Source organism: Leptidea sinapis, chromosome 3, assembly GCF_905404315.1.
Source record: "Leptidea sinapis chromosome 3, ilLepSina1.1, whole genome shotgun sequence".
Classification (NCBI taxonomy): domain Eukaryota; kingdom Metazoa; phylum Arthropoda; class Insecta; order Lepidoptera; family Pieridae; genus Leptidea; species Leptidea sinapis.
Window position 1 is genome coordinate 5,293,631 of NC_066267.1, and position 18,782 is coordinate 5,312,412.

The window sequence follows — 18,782 nt, forward strand, 5'->3', positions numbered from 1 at the left end:
AGCCTATGTGACCTTGCCGCTAAACATAATAAACGACCATAACTAGCGAAGTCAAGAGGGAGGAGTACTCGTTAGAGTAAAAGTGGTCTGTGGGCGTATGGCTCTAAGAAGTTGAATATTGACAATTGACATATTAATGACATTTGATTTAAAATTTGATGATCCAATCAATTTTCTGATTTAGTAATTACTAATTAGTATTATAAAATATTCTTTGCCAACCGTAGCTGCCGTACATATTTCACTATTGACATAATTTCTTACAACTTACATAAATTTATCTTGTGGTCTTTGATGTCAAAGTTAATAAAAGCTGTAATGAAAATGAGTTGATAGTTTTAGGTAAATTCATAAACATAATTAAATCCAATCCAAAAGTTGATTCAGAATAAAAATAAAAGATGACTACTCCTGGTGGCTCTGTAAGTAACATATTGAATTTATCCAAACTATGTCAAAAAAAAACTTTCTATTTCAACAGAAAATAGTTGAACAAATTACATTGTACTTGTTATTGCTTTTATTAATAAGTAATATGCTTTTCTGTAAATATAATAAATTTTATGCCTTTATGCAGCCTATAGTCAATGCATTTACTTTATAAATGTTTTATTTTTAGTCTTCATCTTCTGTCCAAGAATTTAAAATAAGAGTTCCAAAGAATGTGAAGAAAAAGTATCATGTAATGAGGTTTAATGCAACATTAAATGTTGATTTTGCCAAGTGGACACATGTAAAAATGGAGAGAGAAAATAATATTAAAGAGTTTAAAGGAATAGAAGAAGATATGCCAAAGTAAGTATTTTTAATTAGAGTTTCTACAACAAATTTGTAAGCTTTGTGTTAGTATTGTTATTTTTTTTATCAAATGATGATATTCATTGACACATCATTTGACAGTAAATTCGCGTACCCCAGAGCAATAGCTTTTCTGCCTACAACAAAACTGTTGCATGAAACTAGATTTTCATTGAAAACCTTTCCAAAATCAAATCCCAAACCCTGTGATTCTAATATAAAATAAGTCAATGATGATATCCAGTTTGTTCTAAGGAAATTCAAAATCTCTTTCATGCCAAGATGACATATGGGACAATAACTACTTCTTAGCCTACAAAAATTGAGCAAATTTTTAATGTTTACTTTAATTCTTTCATAGTATCCTATTCTTTAACTCTCTCATTGAATATTTTGTGAAATGTCAGGTTTGGTGCTGGTTCAGAATATGGAAGGGACCTCAGAGAGGAAGCGAGAAGAAAGAAGTTTGGAATAATGACACGAAAATATAAGCCAGAAGACCAGCCGTGGATACTCAAGGTTGGAGGGAAGACTGGCAAAAAGTAAGAGGGAAAATATAATTGACATGCACTGAGTGGAATGGTTTGTTCTCCCACTACTAGGTAATTTTTAACTTTGGACCACACTATGCATTTATAGAGAATATTTGTAACTTATGGATATTTTAATATGACTACTAGATCGGTTTCATTTGTCCTTCCTTAAAGGCCGGCAACTCTCCTGTGATTCTTCAGGTTTTGCAAGAGAAGGTGGTGATCACTTAACCCCAAGAGACCCATACGCCAGTCCATCCTCCTTTTCCATAATAATAAATATTTGGTCTCAGGGCTCAGGCACTTAACCTTCTATTATGTGATTCCTAGAGCAATATTAAATTCAGTATTAGTTTCAATATTCAAGTGAACCACATATTTAATACAATATTTAGATTGTGGTGAGTTTTTTTATTATTATTATAAAGAGTTAATTTGTTATGGAAAAGGAGGACAAAAGAGCTTACATTCAGCGTCACCTGATGGTATAAGAGCACCACAGCCATATTTTACTGAAACACCATAGGAATCACAATAGTGTTGCTGACATATCAACCTGAACAACTGCTGTGTGCACTTCCCGTGATATATGCAGTAGAAGATGTAGATAGAACCCACATCTAAGAAAGAGGCCACCTCTATAGCATTTTTATTAGTTCTACTTTAATACTTTCTGTAATTCATTCATCTATCAAATATAATTATTTTCCATCATTCCTACTAAAATTCATTTATTAACTTTCTTTTCAAAGGCCTTATGAGTCATTGTAATGATTTTTTGAAGTTCTTCTGCCATGATAAACTGTAATAATATTAATATTCACGATTGTCAGGTTCAAGGGTATCAGAGAAGGTGGTGTGTCAGAGAACGCTGCGTACTACGTGTTCACTCACGCGGCCGACGGCGCTATCGACGCGTACCCTCTGCAGGAATGGTCAGTATTTTTCGCATTTCATTTTATTCTACATGACGTGCAGAATTGAGCAGAAGAGATACATTTTAGTAGCACAACTGTTTTGCCGCGAAATATTGACGCAAGATATCTTGTTCCATGTGAAGTGGAAACGAAAAATGGTTCATGTGTTACGCGGGGATCACAGAAGATCAGTGTTGCAGCACACTTGGCTCCTTTTTAAACACCACACGTTTTTATATTTGTATATTTTTAAGTTACTTCTTTTTGTTATTTGTGTGCGTGTTAAAATAAATGCTTTTTCTTTCTTTCTTTCATTCAAAAAATAAAAATGTTTTATATAATATTTGTGTGTGTTATACCATCATATTATGTATTCAGATAGGTAGATAGACCTTCAAAACACGTACAAGCTTTTTGTGATGGCACCCATGACACATCTATTAAATTTTTACTTCGAATAATGAGTTAATGTAAATCGCGTGGAATATTAGGCATCGATCCCTGTGGCAACTCGCGATACGGTGCTCGGTAGGTAGACAATAGTACCACTTGACTGATGCGCCTTCATACATTATTTAGATACGTTCATTTCAAATTCAAATATTTTTATAAATCAAAATCAAAAAATGAGAAATCGAGAAAATAGCGTATAATTGAAACCATTTCTTAACGGTTTATATAAAGCTTTTATTTTTACAAAAAATAATTACATGTCTACAGAATATGAGAAGAAAATTATTTTTTTCATTACATTTCTATCTTTAATAGACATTGCGAAAAAAATCACCAAGTAGTAGTATGTATACAGTTGGAGCCATGGTAATTGCCGAAGATCGATTCGGGTTTAAAATCAGTGAGTTTTTTTCAGACCACATGAATATTTCATGAAGGATTTATAATATCTTTTGCCTTTTGGGCTTCGAGTGGCGGAAATGAAAAATAAAGCTGTATATCATCAGCGTAGATTTGATAATTGCAGCGTTTTATTTTTTTTATTATGTCTGCAATATATATAATAAACATAAGGGGCCCTAAAATAGAGCCATGGGGAACTCCCCTCGTTATAGTGGCACGTTCTGAAAATTTTGTGTTACCCTGCTCATCTATCACTGAGACCGACTGTGTTATATTAGTGAGATAGCTTTCAAACCACTTAATACTATTTTCACTAAAACCATAGTACGAGGGCTGCACTAAAAGTATCGGGAATCAACGAAGTGACACAACATTACTATTTAAAAATGTATTTATTGCTTTTCGATGTATTCTCCGCGAAATTTGACACATTTTTCCATACGATGGAACCAATCATTGAAGCAACCATTCCATTCGGAAGTTGGGGTCTCCAAAATGGCCGTTTTGTAGGCGTCCACAGCTTCTTCAGGTGATGAAAAACTCCGACCACGCAATTTATTCTTTATTTTAGGGAAAGTTTAGAAATCATTAGGGCTTAGGTCGGGGCTGTACGTCGGATGGTCTAATAATTCTATGATTTCTTGCTCTAAAAACTCTTTTGTTCGGCGCGGTGTGAGAACTCGCATTGTCGTGATGGAGGATGATGTGGCGGTTGCAGTTCTCTTTACGGAGTTCAGAAACGACCTGTGGCAAACAATTGCTAGCATACCATTCTGCATTAACCGTTCTTTGTCCCTCAAGAGGAATAGTCGCAATAAGGCCGGTTTTGGAGACAAATGTGGCCACTATTTTATTGCAACACTCCGTGAACGAACAATTTTTGTTGGCTTTAACTCATTTTCGAACACCCAAACTCGTGACTGGTTTTTTGTTTCGGGTTCGTACGCGTATATCCAGGATTCGTCACCTGATACGATGTTGTATACAGCATTTGAGGATCCTGCGTGGAATGTTTCGAGAGTTCTGACGCACCAAGTAACGCGAGCCGCTTTTTGCTCTTCACAGAGCAAATGCGGTATCCATCGTGAAAACAACTTTTTTACACCTAATTGTTCATGAAAGATTATCTGTATTTGACTCATGCCAATGTCTAAAGTTGCCTGAATTTCGCGGTATGTCACATGTCGATCTTCCTCAATCAGCTTACGCACAGCATCTTTTTCTTTGGTGACTGCAGTTTTTGGACGACCTTGACGGGGATCATAACTGAGCTTGACACGTCCACATTTAAATTCAGCAAACCAGCGATAAATTGTGGTTTTGTATGGGGCTTCATCACCAAATGCAGAAATCATCCGGTCAACACACTGTCTTTGTGTTAAACCACTTCGAAAGTCACAATAAATCATCGCTTTAGAATTTCCTCGAGTCAATTCCTCCTCCTTCCTTCCTCAAGTTTGAAAAGACCTTGTGACAAGACCGAGAATCTTTTTTTAAATAAATAAATGGTATTCGATTTATAGATTATAATATATATATAATATATACTTTTAGGACAGCCCTCGTATTACACATTCTGATTTCTATTTCAGGTACAATTTCCAGCCAATACAGAGGTACAAAGCACTATCGGCTGAAGAAGCTGAACAGGAGTTTGGCAGGTGAGTTGACTTTTATATATATAAAAAAAAAACAAGCTGGATTACCACATCTTGACCTACCAGTGTTTGAATATTATATATTTGCATTTATTATATGTTGATACCTGAGATCATTTAGATATAATAACATATACTGTGACAGCTGTGAAAACGTCGAAAACAATTATTGAGTTTGACTGCTAACCTCTATTTTGAGCAATGCCCGCACACTAACACAAAGTGACATACAAATCGTGAGTGTGAGACGTAGCTTTTCACGCACACTTAAGTGATAAATATGGTCTGTTTTGATCGGTTGTCTAGCAGCAAGAGACTATCTAGACGTATAAATTTTCTAAGATGTAATGCTTCCCCTATGCGAAAAGTACTAAAATTCAATATTAGTTACAATTTTATACCTATTTTACTCATTTGTAATATATATTATATATACTTATATAAGTACTATACTACTGGTCTATAGCTACTTACGCGGGTTACGGTTATGGTCGGCGTGAATCTACCAAGTAGATATTTTTTTTACCATTGGGAGGCTCCTTTACACAGGATGCCGGCTAGATTATGGGTACCCCAACGGCGCCTATTAGTGTAGTGTCTGAAGGGCGCCGTATCTAGTGAAATTGCTGTGCAAATGAGACTTAACATCTTATGTCTCAAGGTGACGAGCGCAATTATTGTAGTGCCGCTCAGAATTATTGGGTTTAACGAGAATCCTGAGCGGCACTTGATTTGTAATGGGCAGGTCGTATCAGTTACCATCAGCTGAACGTCCTGCCCGTCTCGTTCCTTATTGTCATAAAAAAAGGTACTTTCTCGATGTTCAAATAAAAAAAGTAGTTGATAACTAACATTGTAAATATTATAATTCTCACGGTAGTTCCACCGCTAACGAGAGACACCGATAATTATCAGCAATGTTGGACGCATTGACTTAATGCGTTAAATTAACAACATTGCTCCACTGACCAGTCTGGATTTTTCGTGATGCTTGACTGTTTTCTGAATAAACAACAAGAGCAAATACAAGATTAAAATTTAAAATTTAGTCACTTTTTAACAGCCCAGCGAAACTCTCTAAGAAAAAAGCGATTCCCTCGATTGTATGTAACGTGCTGTCATTGATAGATTGACAGATGACGGCTATAGTCTTGTTAAAAAACGGAGATATACATCGTTTTAAGCAACTGTTCGCTTTTAAACTTAGTCGAATTATACTTCGTCGCCAATCACCATACTGTAATTACTACTATTTCAAACTTACGGCAAATCACTGTACGTTTCATAATAAACTAAATTTTATTTTTACTCATTTCATTCCCGCCTCTTATAAGTAGTATTTACATACTCTTTGATTTATAATACCAATTATTCACGTAATTGACAAGATGAGAGTGCTAACAAGCTAAAATAAAATTTATGTGCATTGTATTTCAGACGCAACAAGGTGATCAACTACTTCTCACTCATGTTCCGGAAGAGAATGAGGGGAGACGACGCGACTGATGATGGAGAGGATCCGGATGAGAAGAAGACCAAGGGTTCTAAGGCGAAGAAAGGTACAATCCATTCGTTGAGTAATTTTTTACAATAGTAATGAATGTGCTTAGTTAGTAAGCAACAGATGCATTGAATATAGTAGCGTATAGACCAGAGTTTCCCATCTACCGGGTCACGACCTGGTCAAAATATAATCTATACTAATATTATAAAGCTGCTGTTTGTTTGTTTGTTTGAACGCGGTAATCTCTGGTACTACTGGTCTGATTTGAATGATTCTTTCAGTGTTGGGTAGTCCATTTATCGAGGAAGGCTATAGGCTATGTTTTTTTTTTCAAAATTAGGGATCCGTAATAAAATTGCTATTTTGTAACACAATGTGTAAAATCGAAAACCTATTTTTGCGTGCGCTGCAAAAACTATTGACAATAGAACAAAATGATGTACAGGCAATATTTTATTACTTATAAAACTATCGCGTGAATTATACTTTATATGGCAAAACAACGTTTGTCGGGTCAGCTAGATTATAATATAATATTGAAACACACTTTTTACACAAATTATCTTGCCTCAAATTAGGCATATATAGCCAATGTTATAAAAATAAACATACAGAAATATATATAAACATACATAAATACATATAAATATCCATGACTCGGAAACAAACATCCATATATAATCTTAACATTCATCATCATTCTTACCTTGTTTTAAAAATATTACCTGCTATCGAACGGCTCATCGTATGTTAATTCGTAAGGTGTAAATATGTACATACAATGTAAATAAAAAACGGTGAACTAACCGTTTCTCACTATTTATAACATTTTTACTATTAAAAAAACAAATCAAATCATACATAGGTAAATTGCATTGCACTTGAAATATGAAACATCATACAGCTCGTTCGGAAGGCAGATTTGCTTAGAGAAAACTAGCTCATTTCAAAACAGAATGGTATTACAGGTTCTTATTTTGAATTAAATTTACAAATCATTTCAATTCTAATTTATGCATAGTGATGCAATATTATATACTCAAATGCCTTACACGAGTAAGGAAAATAAAATGTAAATTAATAAGTAAAATCATAGTTATAGTTATTGAGTACATACTTAAAGTAATTAATGTGTATTATTTTACGTAATGGAACCAGCTTGAGTTTAGAAAAACATATTTTTATTATTATTAAGTGGGTCACGAAGGGGCAGTGTGATAATTACCGGGCCATGGCAGAACAATGTTTGGGTAACACTGGTATAGACGATTTGACAGGCCGATAATGTTTTTAAAGTGATAGCCCTCACTTCTGGTATTAATTACACAAATAAAACTGAAAACTAAATTTTATGAACGATGCGGGACGCGATCCCGCGACCTCTCGCTTTCCGTGCGAGCGCTCTTTCCAACTGAGCTAACCGTTCGAGTGACGTATCGTTTTTAAAGTCTTGTATGCTCTTTTTTATGCTTTAGTTCTTTTGAGTCTTCTCAGTAGGTCAAGTCTGAGCTCCATGAGCTTTTGCACATTTTTGAGTCATTTTTACGACTAAATTCACCTTAGGTCACGATGAAGGTCGTCTTTTGTTATATCGGGGGGAGACATCGAATTAACAACAGAATCTAAAACATTGTTAGGCTTCGTTCACACGGCATTGTCCTGCACGTTTTTTTTGCAGTTCTCAGTCTTAACGTATAAATAGTGACCATACAACGTACATAGATCCATTCACACGTCGATTGTACTGCAATAAAACGTTTACCGCTTATACGTTTAAACGGATACTCAACGGACTTGTCAAGCAAATCGAATGAACTTTGACGTATTCGGTTCGCAGTGGCATATAGCTTTGTCTCCTTCACACGACAAGATGTCATACGTTTTTTATCGAATAGCAACCGAAGAAGCGTTTAGTACCTGAGCGTCTTTTGGAGGGGTGGCAGCGTGGATCCATCAGTGACATTTAATCACTGTGACAACTGTGTGGAAACTGCGGCTATTCGTTTTTACACGAATGAAAATTTACCATATGAACACCCGATTGACTATACGTTAAAAAAACAATTACAAAAGAACGTGCAGGACAATGCCGTGTGAACGAAGCCTTACGAAGCTCGTTCTCGCTTGCCGGATTTGACCCTGTTACACCTGTAAGATTATGACTGTAAGCGGTGCTTACAGATTCAATTTGCGTTTCACCAACACAAACTAAACGCAGTTAAAGCCTAAACGTATTTAAATGCTGAACGCCGAAGTTTGGACGTTTAACATATTTAATCGCGTTCAAGAGTTCGCATTGTTTATAGAAGTACATATTGTAATTATAGTTTTTTAAAACTCAGTTTGAAGCGTCATTGGTCAAATCAGTGTCGTCAATTTCATGGTATCATCAGGCAAATCGGTGGTTTATGTTCTAATTAATTTTAGATCTAAAGATATCGGATATGGACGAGTGGATCGACTCCGACGATGACTCGTCGAATTCCGAAGCCGGCGAAAAAGAGAAGGAAGATAGCGACTCCGGCGCGAAGAAGAAGAAAAACAAAAAAGGTACGTAAGGTTATTATCCACGGAACAGAAAAAACTAGTGGAAGTGGGCGTTACCCTGTCGCCACTATTGTGTACAAATGTACCTACTCGAGGCTCAAGTGAGACCAGCCATTTGATGTAAAGTGAAGCATAATTAATCTTTTAAAAAAATACAAATATGCCTTATTCTTCCATTTTTTACTATAGAAATCATGGCCGCTATAAAAATATGTCCAACGAAGGGATTTCCTATCATCGGTAATCATAATTTTCCGATTTAAATACAATATTTTTTTTATATGTTGTGCAAAATATACAATTAAAACTGAACCGATGTAACTAATCTAGAGATTATTAGAGAGAGAATATTAGAGATAAGTTAAAATTGCAATTTTTGAACACCCTGTAGCTTACATTCTAAGTGGGTCAAACATCGGGTTCTTTGTCACCGCCCACCGGCCGAGCGAATAGACATATCGCTGTGCGTGTGCGACGGAATAGCGCGATCGAAAGATAGCAGTGTCCCGCTTTCGCATAGAGATATGAATCAACGATGACCGGTTGAATGCGAACCTGATCTAATGATGCTTTGCTTGTAAACCTTGTGTATGTACTTACTTAAGTTTTTTCTGATCTTATTTTAATTATCATTGCGAACTCAACTCATGTTAGCAATCCGGACAAATCTTCGTGATTTTTGGTAGCTGCTTTATTTATATAAATATGTAAAGTTTTAAATAAATATATTAAAAAAAAAATCACAGAATAATTAATGTAAACATTAAAAATATCTTGCTACTCAACAAGTGCATGCATGTTCATATCGATATAATTTTATCGAATTAAATTTTATCTTTATAAATTATATTAATTATTAGTATTGCTCTTTTCCATGCATCATGCGATAAGACCGATTGATTCAAAATGGTGGCAATGAGTTTCTTGCCACTTAGATGAATAAAGTGATTTTTTGACTTTGATATTTTGTGTTATTTGTGCAGGTCCTGTCACTAAGAAGAAGAAGAAAGTGGAGGATGAGGCTTTCGAGGAGAGCGACGATGGTGACGAGGAAGGGCGAGAGAGGGACTATATATCTGACTCCTCGGAGAGGTATTATGATTTTTTTATTAGAAAACCTTTGTGGCTTATCTGGTGTTAATAATGCAATAAGTTGTAAATCCAAAGTAAGTTAAGGTAAGTTTGGAGTGTAATAAATTATTTTGGAAAAAATTACGAAGCAATTGATTTAACATTAACTTTTTTATAATTTTACTATAATTAAAAATTATTTTCTCTTTTTTTTTCTTCTTAAGAATTGCTTTTTTGATGTCATTTCTAATACTACTACCGCTAACAAATGGCGCTCCGAGATAGAAGAAGCGCCGCAAGAAACTATTCTGCATTCTTTTTGTGCGCTCATTTTGATAAAATATACAATATAGTGCTGTAATTATTATTGCTATAAAATAATTATAATCTAGTCCCAGGCTGTCCGATCACTTAGAAATACTTACTTGTTATTACTGGTGAAATGAGACTTAACATCTTATGCCTCAAGGTGACGAGCTCAATTGTAGTGCCGCTCAAAATGTTTTGGGTTTTTCAAGAATCCTGAGCGGCGCTGCATTGTAATGAGCAGGGCGTATCAATTAACATCAGCTGAATGTCCTGCTTATCTGGTCCCTTATTTTCATAAAAAAAATCCCCGACAATTTGAACAGCTCGGCGCTGCTTATCTAAACAATTCGTTTAAAGTAAAATAACCATCACTTCTGGGTTTAATTATACAAATAAAATTTGAAAACTAATTATTATGAACGATGCGGGACTCGTACCCGTAACCTCTCGCGATTCCGTGTGAACGCGCTTTGATTTTGGGGTTGAGCAGGTTATCAACTGTAAAGTAAATCCTGTAGGTGAAGCCACAACCTGAGAGTTGAATAAAGCATACAAGATTTTATCAACGACTAGCTGACCCGGCAAACGTTGTTTTGCCATATAAAGTAATTCACGCGATAGTCTTATAAGTAATAAAATATTGCCTATATTATAGCCTGTACATCATTTTGTTCTATTGTCAATAGTTTTTGCAGCGCACGCAAAAATAGGTTTTCGATTTTACAACTTGTGTTACAAAATAGCAATTTTGTTACGGATCCCTAATTTTGAAAAAAATAACATAGCCTATAGCCTTCCTCGATAAATGGACTACCCAACACTGAAAGAATCATTCAAATCGGACCAGTAGTAGCAGAGATTAGCGCGTTCAAACAAACAAACAACACTGCAGCTTTATAATATTAGTATAGATACGTCACTCGAACGGTTGGCTCAGTTGGAAAGAGCGCTCGCAAGGAACGCGAGAGGTCGCGGGTTCGAGTCCCGCATCGTTTCTTTTTCAGGATTATTTGTGTTATTATATGTAAACTATATTTTTTTTTCATAAAATAATGTTGTTTTTTCTTTTGTTCCAGCGAGTCCGATCACGAAACAAAGGCGAATAAGGAACTGAAGGGTGTCGCTGAAGAAGACGCGCTCAGGTCTGTTTGACATTTCAATTGTAAGTCTCAGACTTAGATAATTTCTACGTCTAGATAGAGTCTCTTGCTGTTAGACAACAGATGTAAACAGACCGGGTTGATTACATTAGTGTGCGTGACAAGCTACGTCTTACACTCGCGATTTGTAGTTCATTTTGTGTTAGTGTGCGTGAATTGCTCAAAATAGAGTTTAACTCTAAACTCTATTTTTTTTCGACGTTTTCACATCTGTCATAGTCTGTCTAGATGTATAGTTATCCGAAGAGAATGGATCGAATCAAAGTGGTTAAAACGTTATATTCTACATGAAAACTAAATTTATTTTCGAAAGTGAAAACTTTTTTTTTAAGATTTATAAAACCTTTAAAAAGTTACTTTTACACGCGTTAGATTGTCGGAATTGGATATTCAACATTAATTTCATCAATTTTCATTCATATTTACAACAATATTCATATTATTATCATTCTATCTTCTTCTCTCTTTATCGTCATTAAGGTTATTGTAATTAATTAGACAACTTCATTGTTTTTCAATGACTAGGAAATTGCTGACGTCGGATGAAGACAGTGATGAAGAACAGGAACAGAAGCAAGAGTCAGAGCAAGAGGAGGAGCACACCAAGGAGGGAGAGGAGAGAGCCAAGAAACTCACCAAAAAGAAAAAGAAGAAGGGAGACGATAACAAGAGAGGTAAGGAAAGAAAGATGATTAACACTTCATAAAAAATCGATACACGAGGAACTTTCTTTCATCTTTGTTGAACTAGAAAAGTCAATAAATTGACCTCTTAGCTTACTAGTAAGTAATTGTATGATGTTTAGGGACGAGACGAGAGGAACTTTCAGCTGATTGTAATTGATACGCCCTGCCCATTACAATGCAGTGCCGCTCAGGATTCTCGAAAAACCCAAAAATTGTGGGGCACTAAAATTGCGCTCGTCACCTTAAGACATAAGATGTTAAGTCTCATTTCCTTTCCAGTAATTACACTGGCTACGGCGCCCTTCAGACCGAAACACAGTAATCTTTACACATTACTGTTCCACGGCACAAAAAAGCGCCGTTGCGGTACCCATAATCTAGCCGGCATTCTGTGCAAAGAAACCTCCCGCTGGTGCACTTAGTCGCCTCCTAAAACACCCTTGGGCCTGGGACTTCCATTTTATGCCCTGGGGAAGCACAGGACATGTGATGGGCAGTAAGCAATCGCTGATTATGCTTTAAGTTTAAAGGCCCCTAAGTCGTATCGGGTTATATAACAAAGTGTAACCTGTACGTTCAAACCACCCTGAGAAAGTGATTATATTTTTGAGTGAAGCACGGTTATATTTATATGTATTTAATATTTACTTATTTATTGTTACAATCTCATATATCTTCTATAACAGAGTCAGAAAGTGAGTTCAGTTCGGACTCGGAAACGGATCCGGAGAGCAGCAAGAAACCTAAGAAGAGTAAGAGTGGCGCCGACAAGAGCACCCCTAACTGTGAGTTTATTATATAATTTACTTATTTTGATAGAAATATAATCTAATTAATACTAGCTGGTCCGATTCGTTTCACCTAAACAAATGCATTACCTGTGTAAATTAAAAAAAAAAAGAAAAATAAGTGATGCTACCAATGCCATTTTAGCGATTAATCATAAAAAAAAACTTCAAATAGTAATGCGTGCTGTAGATGTATCAATCCGCATATATTGTAAATAAGTCATGCTCGCTTCGATGTCACTGCTTGTGGCAGCGACGTGGAAGGGGTCGTTCCCCTCCTATATTTTAGGTCTGGCTGGCTCATGCGTCATACCCGTGAACGGGCGCTACTTGTGGTGGCAGGAAGATCCTGTTACCAGAAAATCTGCTTCGTGTTTATAAAATTAAAGTTAATATGTTTTTTTATAGTCGCTAATAAAATGCTCGCAAAATACCCTTATTTATTTACAGTGTGTGGGGATGGTGCAACTATTGTACTCTATATATTTTTTTTGCATTAATTAACGTTTACTTTTTTTGATTAACTCGTTTAAGGCATTGACTATTTGACGTTTGAGTATTTTTGTTGGGTCACTTTATATATATTGGAACTGTAATGATTTGTAAAAAGATAAAGCTGTAAATGTTGATTTAAATGAGTGGCAATGAGTGTCTCGCCACTTATTCTCATCAAAGCTCAGCCCTCTTGACGTGGGGGATAAAAAGAAAAGAAATCTTGGCATTCATAAGTGTTATTTTTTTGACCTACATCAATAAAGTGATTTTGATTTGATTTGATTATATATGTTTATGTTGTCTGTACCGGCACAGTGAGCTTGCCGGGTAGCGCCAGCACGTCTCGCTCGGGCACGCCCACCCCCACTCCCACTCCCACGGCCGCTCAGGCCGCCGTGGCCGCAGCCAATGCCAACGCCAACCAGCCGCCCACCAAGCGAGTTAAACTGGACGCCTCCTACACGTGAGTATAAAGGTCTACGCTCACTACACCGACTCGACGCCAATCCAATACCGTAATTACAATACCAACCAGAATACTATCTACAGATAGAGATAAATTACTGTCAATAATCTGAAGCTGTTCCAATATACCCGATAAGTCATTCTTATCGCCAGTTCACTTTTGCAATTTCCACACAAACTTCAATTCCTGGTAAGCTACGTCGTCCCATTCACAGACAGCGTGTACGGATAAAAGGTGAGTTACCGTAGGTAATTTTATTGGGATAGAAAAGTCAACGGTTGTTACGATTTCTAGCGATTCAACGCGACTGTCACCAGCGGATGACTCGGCGTCAACGAGTGGGAAGTGCGTTGTCAACTAGCTCGATCTCAACCAACACGGAACGAATGCTCGTCTTCATTCCGTGTTCTTCGCCCCTCGCTAGGAGCGACAAGTTGGCAACGCGTTGCCCGCTTGCTTTTTTTAGGAAATAAATTAACGAAGGAACGTTGGAATTCGAAAAATAGCCATAAACCATCTAGGATAAATTTCGCATCGAATGGTGGTAGTTTCATGTCGATACGATCAGTGGTTTAGGCGTAAAAGAGCCTCAAACAAAGACCATTTTCATTATATATTTCATAAAAAGTAATAAAAATATATAATAATATGATGGTTGTTGACAGCGAATGCGGCGTGACTGAGGAAGCTGTCCGGAGGTACCTGGCCCGCAAACCCATGACGACCACGGAACTGCTTACAAAGTTCAAGTCCAAAAGGACCGGAGTGAGCAGCGAGAGGCTCGTGGAGACCATGACCCAGATCCTGAAGAGGATCAACCCGGTGAAGCAGAACATCAACGGGAAGATGTACCTCAGCATTAAGCAGACTTGATTTATGACATTATATGAATGTTGTATTATATTTGTGTGCTTTTATTGAAAAAATCCTGTTAGCCTAGTTGCCAACCTCCGATAGGAGATGGCACTAGAAGTAGAAGCTTTTATTGAATGCCCCTTGATCTCTGTTCGTAGAACTTTTTTTATTATGACAATAAGGGACGAGACGAGCAAGACGTTCAACTGACAGTAATTGATACGCCTTGCCCATTACGATGCAGTGCCGCTCAGGATTCTTGAAAAACAAAATATTAAGATATTAAGTCTCATTAGCTCAGTAATTTCACTAGCTACGGCGCCCTTCAGACTGAAACACAATAATGCTTACACATTACTGCTTCACGGCAGAAAAAGGCGCCGTTGTAGTACTCATAATCTAGCCGGCATCCTGTGCAAACAACTTTTATAGTTGTAGTCATGCTAATTATTCAATATAGATAAAAATTGTAGGTAAATTTACTAATTGTACTATTTAACATGACATAGTTTTGTAAAGAAAATTGTATTATGTTTGTAATAAATATGAATTGCTTCTAATTCTGAATTAAAACTATGGCGATCTTGTGCGAGATTCCTCAAGGTCGTTGGCTCGGTCCCCAGCCTTAACAATGACATATTGAGGAAGCATTTCACGAAGACGGTAACATTACCGAACACTGGACTTTCTTACGTGTAACGGAATATCGTCTTCAGAATCTTGGTGTTTCCTGAAATAGGGTTAAAATATGTGAATATAATACTTACCTAATATATAAAATTATAAAGACCAGTTACATACATGATATTGTTAATATTCTTATTTATACCCAGGTTTGTTTGTAAATCCAAATTAAAAAATAATATACGACAATAAATTACAATATTATATAGAACATACGTGTAGGTAGGTAGGTATGTATCTACTTAAAACACAAACAAAAGGGGGGGTTTTGGGTAGGTAAAAAAAGTGGAGTTAGCAGTTAATTAATTATATTATTATTTATTTCTGATTGACTGAACGCGCTAAACCTCATTTTGTATGAACCTCTACTGTGCTTGTTTTAGTTGGTCTATTCTCTTTACATGTGTACCTATTGATTTGCTTCACATCTGTTAATATCACTGTTTTGTTACTCAAATTAATTCCACTAAAACTCCAAATTCTCATTTTTATCGCATTTGTTTTGCATTCATTCTTCCTTTGCAAAACTAGAAATCACTATTAAAGTAAGCTTAGAATCTGTTTTGAATTAAGGTCTATGAACTGGCATCCCATGCCTTTAAACAAATAAAAAAAATAAAGATTACTCCAGCGGTCTCTAGTCACTATAGCGATCAGATGATTTGTAACTTTATTGATATCAGCCTAACGAAACTCTAAGAAAAAAGCGCTTCACTCGATTATATGAAACGTGCAGTCATAGATAGGTATTTTTTTATTTATGATCCGGAATTCACTACGTTTTAAGCAACTGTTTGCTTTCAAACTTAGTCGGATTATACTTCGTCGCCAATCGCCGTAATGTAATTTACAAACTGAGCATGAAATTGTGTCGTCACTTCTCACTCCTAAATCAAACTGCCGATAGCAAAGGCGCCGCGTGAGTGAGATGGGAGGCGTCTAGGGAGTCTAAGAAGTGTGATAATGTGGCAATATCCAGTGCCACAAAAATTCTATGAGCAGTGGCTATTGTCCACCTGCTAAACTCTCCCGGAATACTACTAATTACTACTATTTCATACTAAACTAAATTTATACTTTTACTTAGGCAATCCCGCCTCTTATTGCGTAGTATTTACATCCTCTTTGTTATTCCTAATGGTGCAAACTTACCCGCATAAAGTGTTTTTTATTGCAAGTTTCTCTCCTTCAGCAATAGTCTGGGGCATAGGCATTCCTTTTGTTTCTGGTAGCAGTAACGTCATAGTTCCCGCCAGTAATCCTATACAGCTTAATATGAAGAATGGTAGCAAACGGCAGAGTTTACCCTAAAATATTTATGGTAATATCAAAAATGTTCATTTTAGAGAGAAAAAAATAGGGTTTTGGGTAAGGGTTTGGTTAAGAAACCTAACTGTCTTATCAAAAAACGCAGTCTAAAGTTACTATAAGTTTAAAATTACTTCTCCCCATCATGTAATTCTGTAGTGACAAAGGTAAGATAAAGACAAAAAGTTTTAAATTTGGAATACCTTTACCAAGCGTTTATTAATAACACAGTATGAGCACTGTCAACATATTATGTACTATGTCTACTGTGGTATGAGTCCGCTATTCTTATCTTAGTCCCTCTGTTTTTAGCGGGCCGTATCACTCTATCTGCAATAGTTTGGTGTTGCAGGAGAGTGTGGGCGGCGGTGATCACTTAACACCAGGTGACCCGTACGCTCGTTTGTCCTCCTATTCCATAAAAAAAAAAAAAAAAAAGTTTGATAGCTAAAAATTAGACTGAATATCTAGTAGTATACTATAGAACCATGCATAGGCAAATATTAGCCAACTATAAAAAATTTTGTAATAGATAAAGTAGCCTCTGCCTATAACTAAAATGGTATAGACAATTCGCCAAGATCTTTAAAATGAAAACAACAGAATGCAAAACATTTAGACTTACGGAGAATACAACATACGGAGAGATTGTCGTTGCTGCAAATGCCAGTACATGGATGACTGAGCTACCAGATGCTCGCACCGGCGTGGGCAAAAGCTCCATGCACCACTGCATCATTGCAGTAACTGACATGTTCACCATAAAGCGCGCGATGGTGGTTACCGATACCAGGGCTACTCCTGAAATACAATGATAACTTCACCAAACAGTTAGTTAGCAAATTCCTTAAAGAGCAAATATTGGAAATAGTCGGTCACGAGAGTCAGGCTGCTTTCCACAGGATGCCGGCCAGATTATGGGTAGGTACCACAACGGCGCCTATTTCTGCCGTGAAGCAGTAATGTAATTATTGCGTTGAGGTCTGAAGGGCGCCGTACCTAGTGAAACTACTGGGCAAATCAGACTTAACATCTTATGTCTTAAGGTGACGAACGCAGTTGTAGTGCCGCTCAGAATTTTCGGGTCTTTCAAGAATCCTGAGCGGCACTGCATTGTTATAGGAAGCGCGTATCAATTACCATCAGCTGAACGTCCTGTTCGTCTCGTCTCTTATTGTCATTAAAAAAAACCAAGTGACTGACTTGTCTGAATTTCACATTTTTGTGACATCCAAATTAGTTTCACTCAAAAAATTACGCTCAGGCAGAGATGAGGGGGTCTAAATATACGGAGCCCCTTTCGCGCCGGGCCCGTAGCATTTGCTAGCTAGAGGCGACGCACGTGGATAATCCGGCACTGACACCAAGGGAGAAGCGAGAGACGAGCGAAGACATAGAAGAAGGCACAGCGAAGGGTTGAAGGAGTGGAATCGCAAATTAATAAACTGAGACGGACCGTGTTTATGAACAATTGAAGTCCGCACTTCACAGTGTGTTCATATTTTATTTTTGCTTTCCCCTCAAAATATATTTAGAAGTTCATTACATCACACCAAGCATTAAAAACATGAATGAATGAAATGAAACCATGAATGGAGAAAAATACATCATATTCCTTTTTAAATGACTAAGAAAAAAACACACAGTAGGGATGGCGATCTCAAATCGAAGAATCGATTCATCGGACCAAATAAATCGATGTTTTAAATCGATATGTCGTACTGAATCGATGCAGTGAATCGATATTTTACCCTTGAAAATCGACTTTTGACTTTTTCTGTTTTGGTAAAAAATTATTTGTTACCTGCTGCGACAATTTTAGATCCTAGATTTAAAAAAAAAACATTTTGCTGACCAAGTAGCCTGTTCTCGAGCAATAAATAGAATAAATACTTCAATTTTAGATATTCAATCACAGCAACAACTTCCACAAAATAATAGTGAAGAATTCGACGCAATAGAAGGGACTGATTTAGAAAAAGGAATTTGGGATTTTCATAAGTTGCTTGTCAAAAAGCAACTCTCTACATGTAATACACTTGCACTGGATAGTCAAGGCTTAAACGAAGAGTTTAAACACTATTTATCACAGGCAGTTGTGCACCTAAAGTATGATCCTATACTTTATTGGCAAGAACAAAAAATCTC

The 18,782-nt window shown here is 36.5% G+C and overlaps 2 protein-coding genes across 7 annotated transcripts in view; one reads left to right on the forward strand and one right to left on the reverse strand.

Moving 5' to 3' along the window:
* The first annotated feature begins 189 nt into the window (after positions 1 to 189).
* Positions 190 to 14,690, forward strand: LOC126979416 (general transcription factor IIF subunit 1). 2 transcript variants are annotated; one of them, XM_050828711.1, is made up of 14 exons: positions 239 to 317; positions 374 to 422; positions 620 to 795; positions 1,206 to 1,340; positions 2,165 to 2,266; positions 4,696 to 4,764; positions 6,199 to 6,320; positions 8,693 to 8,815; positions 9,796 to 9,904; positions 11,269 to 11,334; positions 11,878 to 12,026; positions 12,725 to 12,823; positions 13,637 to 13,784; positions 14,453 to 14,690. In XM_050828711.1, exons 2-14 carry the CDS (start codon positions 402 to 404, stop codon positions 14,658 to 14,660), a joined length of 1,527 nt encoding a protein of 508 aa, XP_050684668.1. In that variant the 5' UTR covers positions 239 to 317; positions 374 to 401; the 3' UTR covers positions 14,661 to 14,690. The 2 variants fall into 2 exon arrangements, with proteins under 2 accessions (XP_050684667.1, XP_050684668.1); XM_050828710.1 differs by having other exon boundaries at positions 190 to 422.
* Positions 14,691 to 15,151: 461 nt separating this feature from the next.
* The window catches only part of LOC126979408 (organic cation transporter 1-like), a 43,834-nt gene continuing 40,203 nt past the window's right edge, over positions 15,152 to 18,782 (reverse strand). For 4 of the 5 annotated variants that reach the window (XM_050828693.1, XM_050828694.1, XM_050828698.1 and 1 more), the window contains 3 exons: positions 17,260 to 17,435; positions 16,479 to 16,633; positions 15,152 to 15,372 (listed from right to left, as the gene is read on the reverse strand). In XM_050828693.1, the coding sequence (XP_050684650.1) occupies positions 15,312 to 15,372; positions 16,479 to 16,633; positions 17,260 to 17,435 (392 nt within the window). In that variant the 3' untranslated portion in view covers positions 15,152 to 15,311. Of the gene's footprint in view, positions 15,373 to 16,478; positions 16,634 to 17,259; positions 17,436 to 18,782 lie in introns of those variants that run through there. The other variant, XM_050828696.1, reaches the window with a different exon arrangement.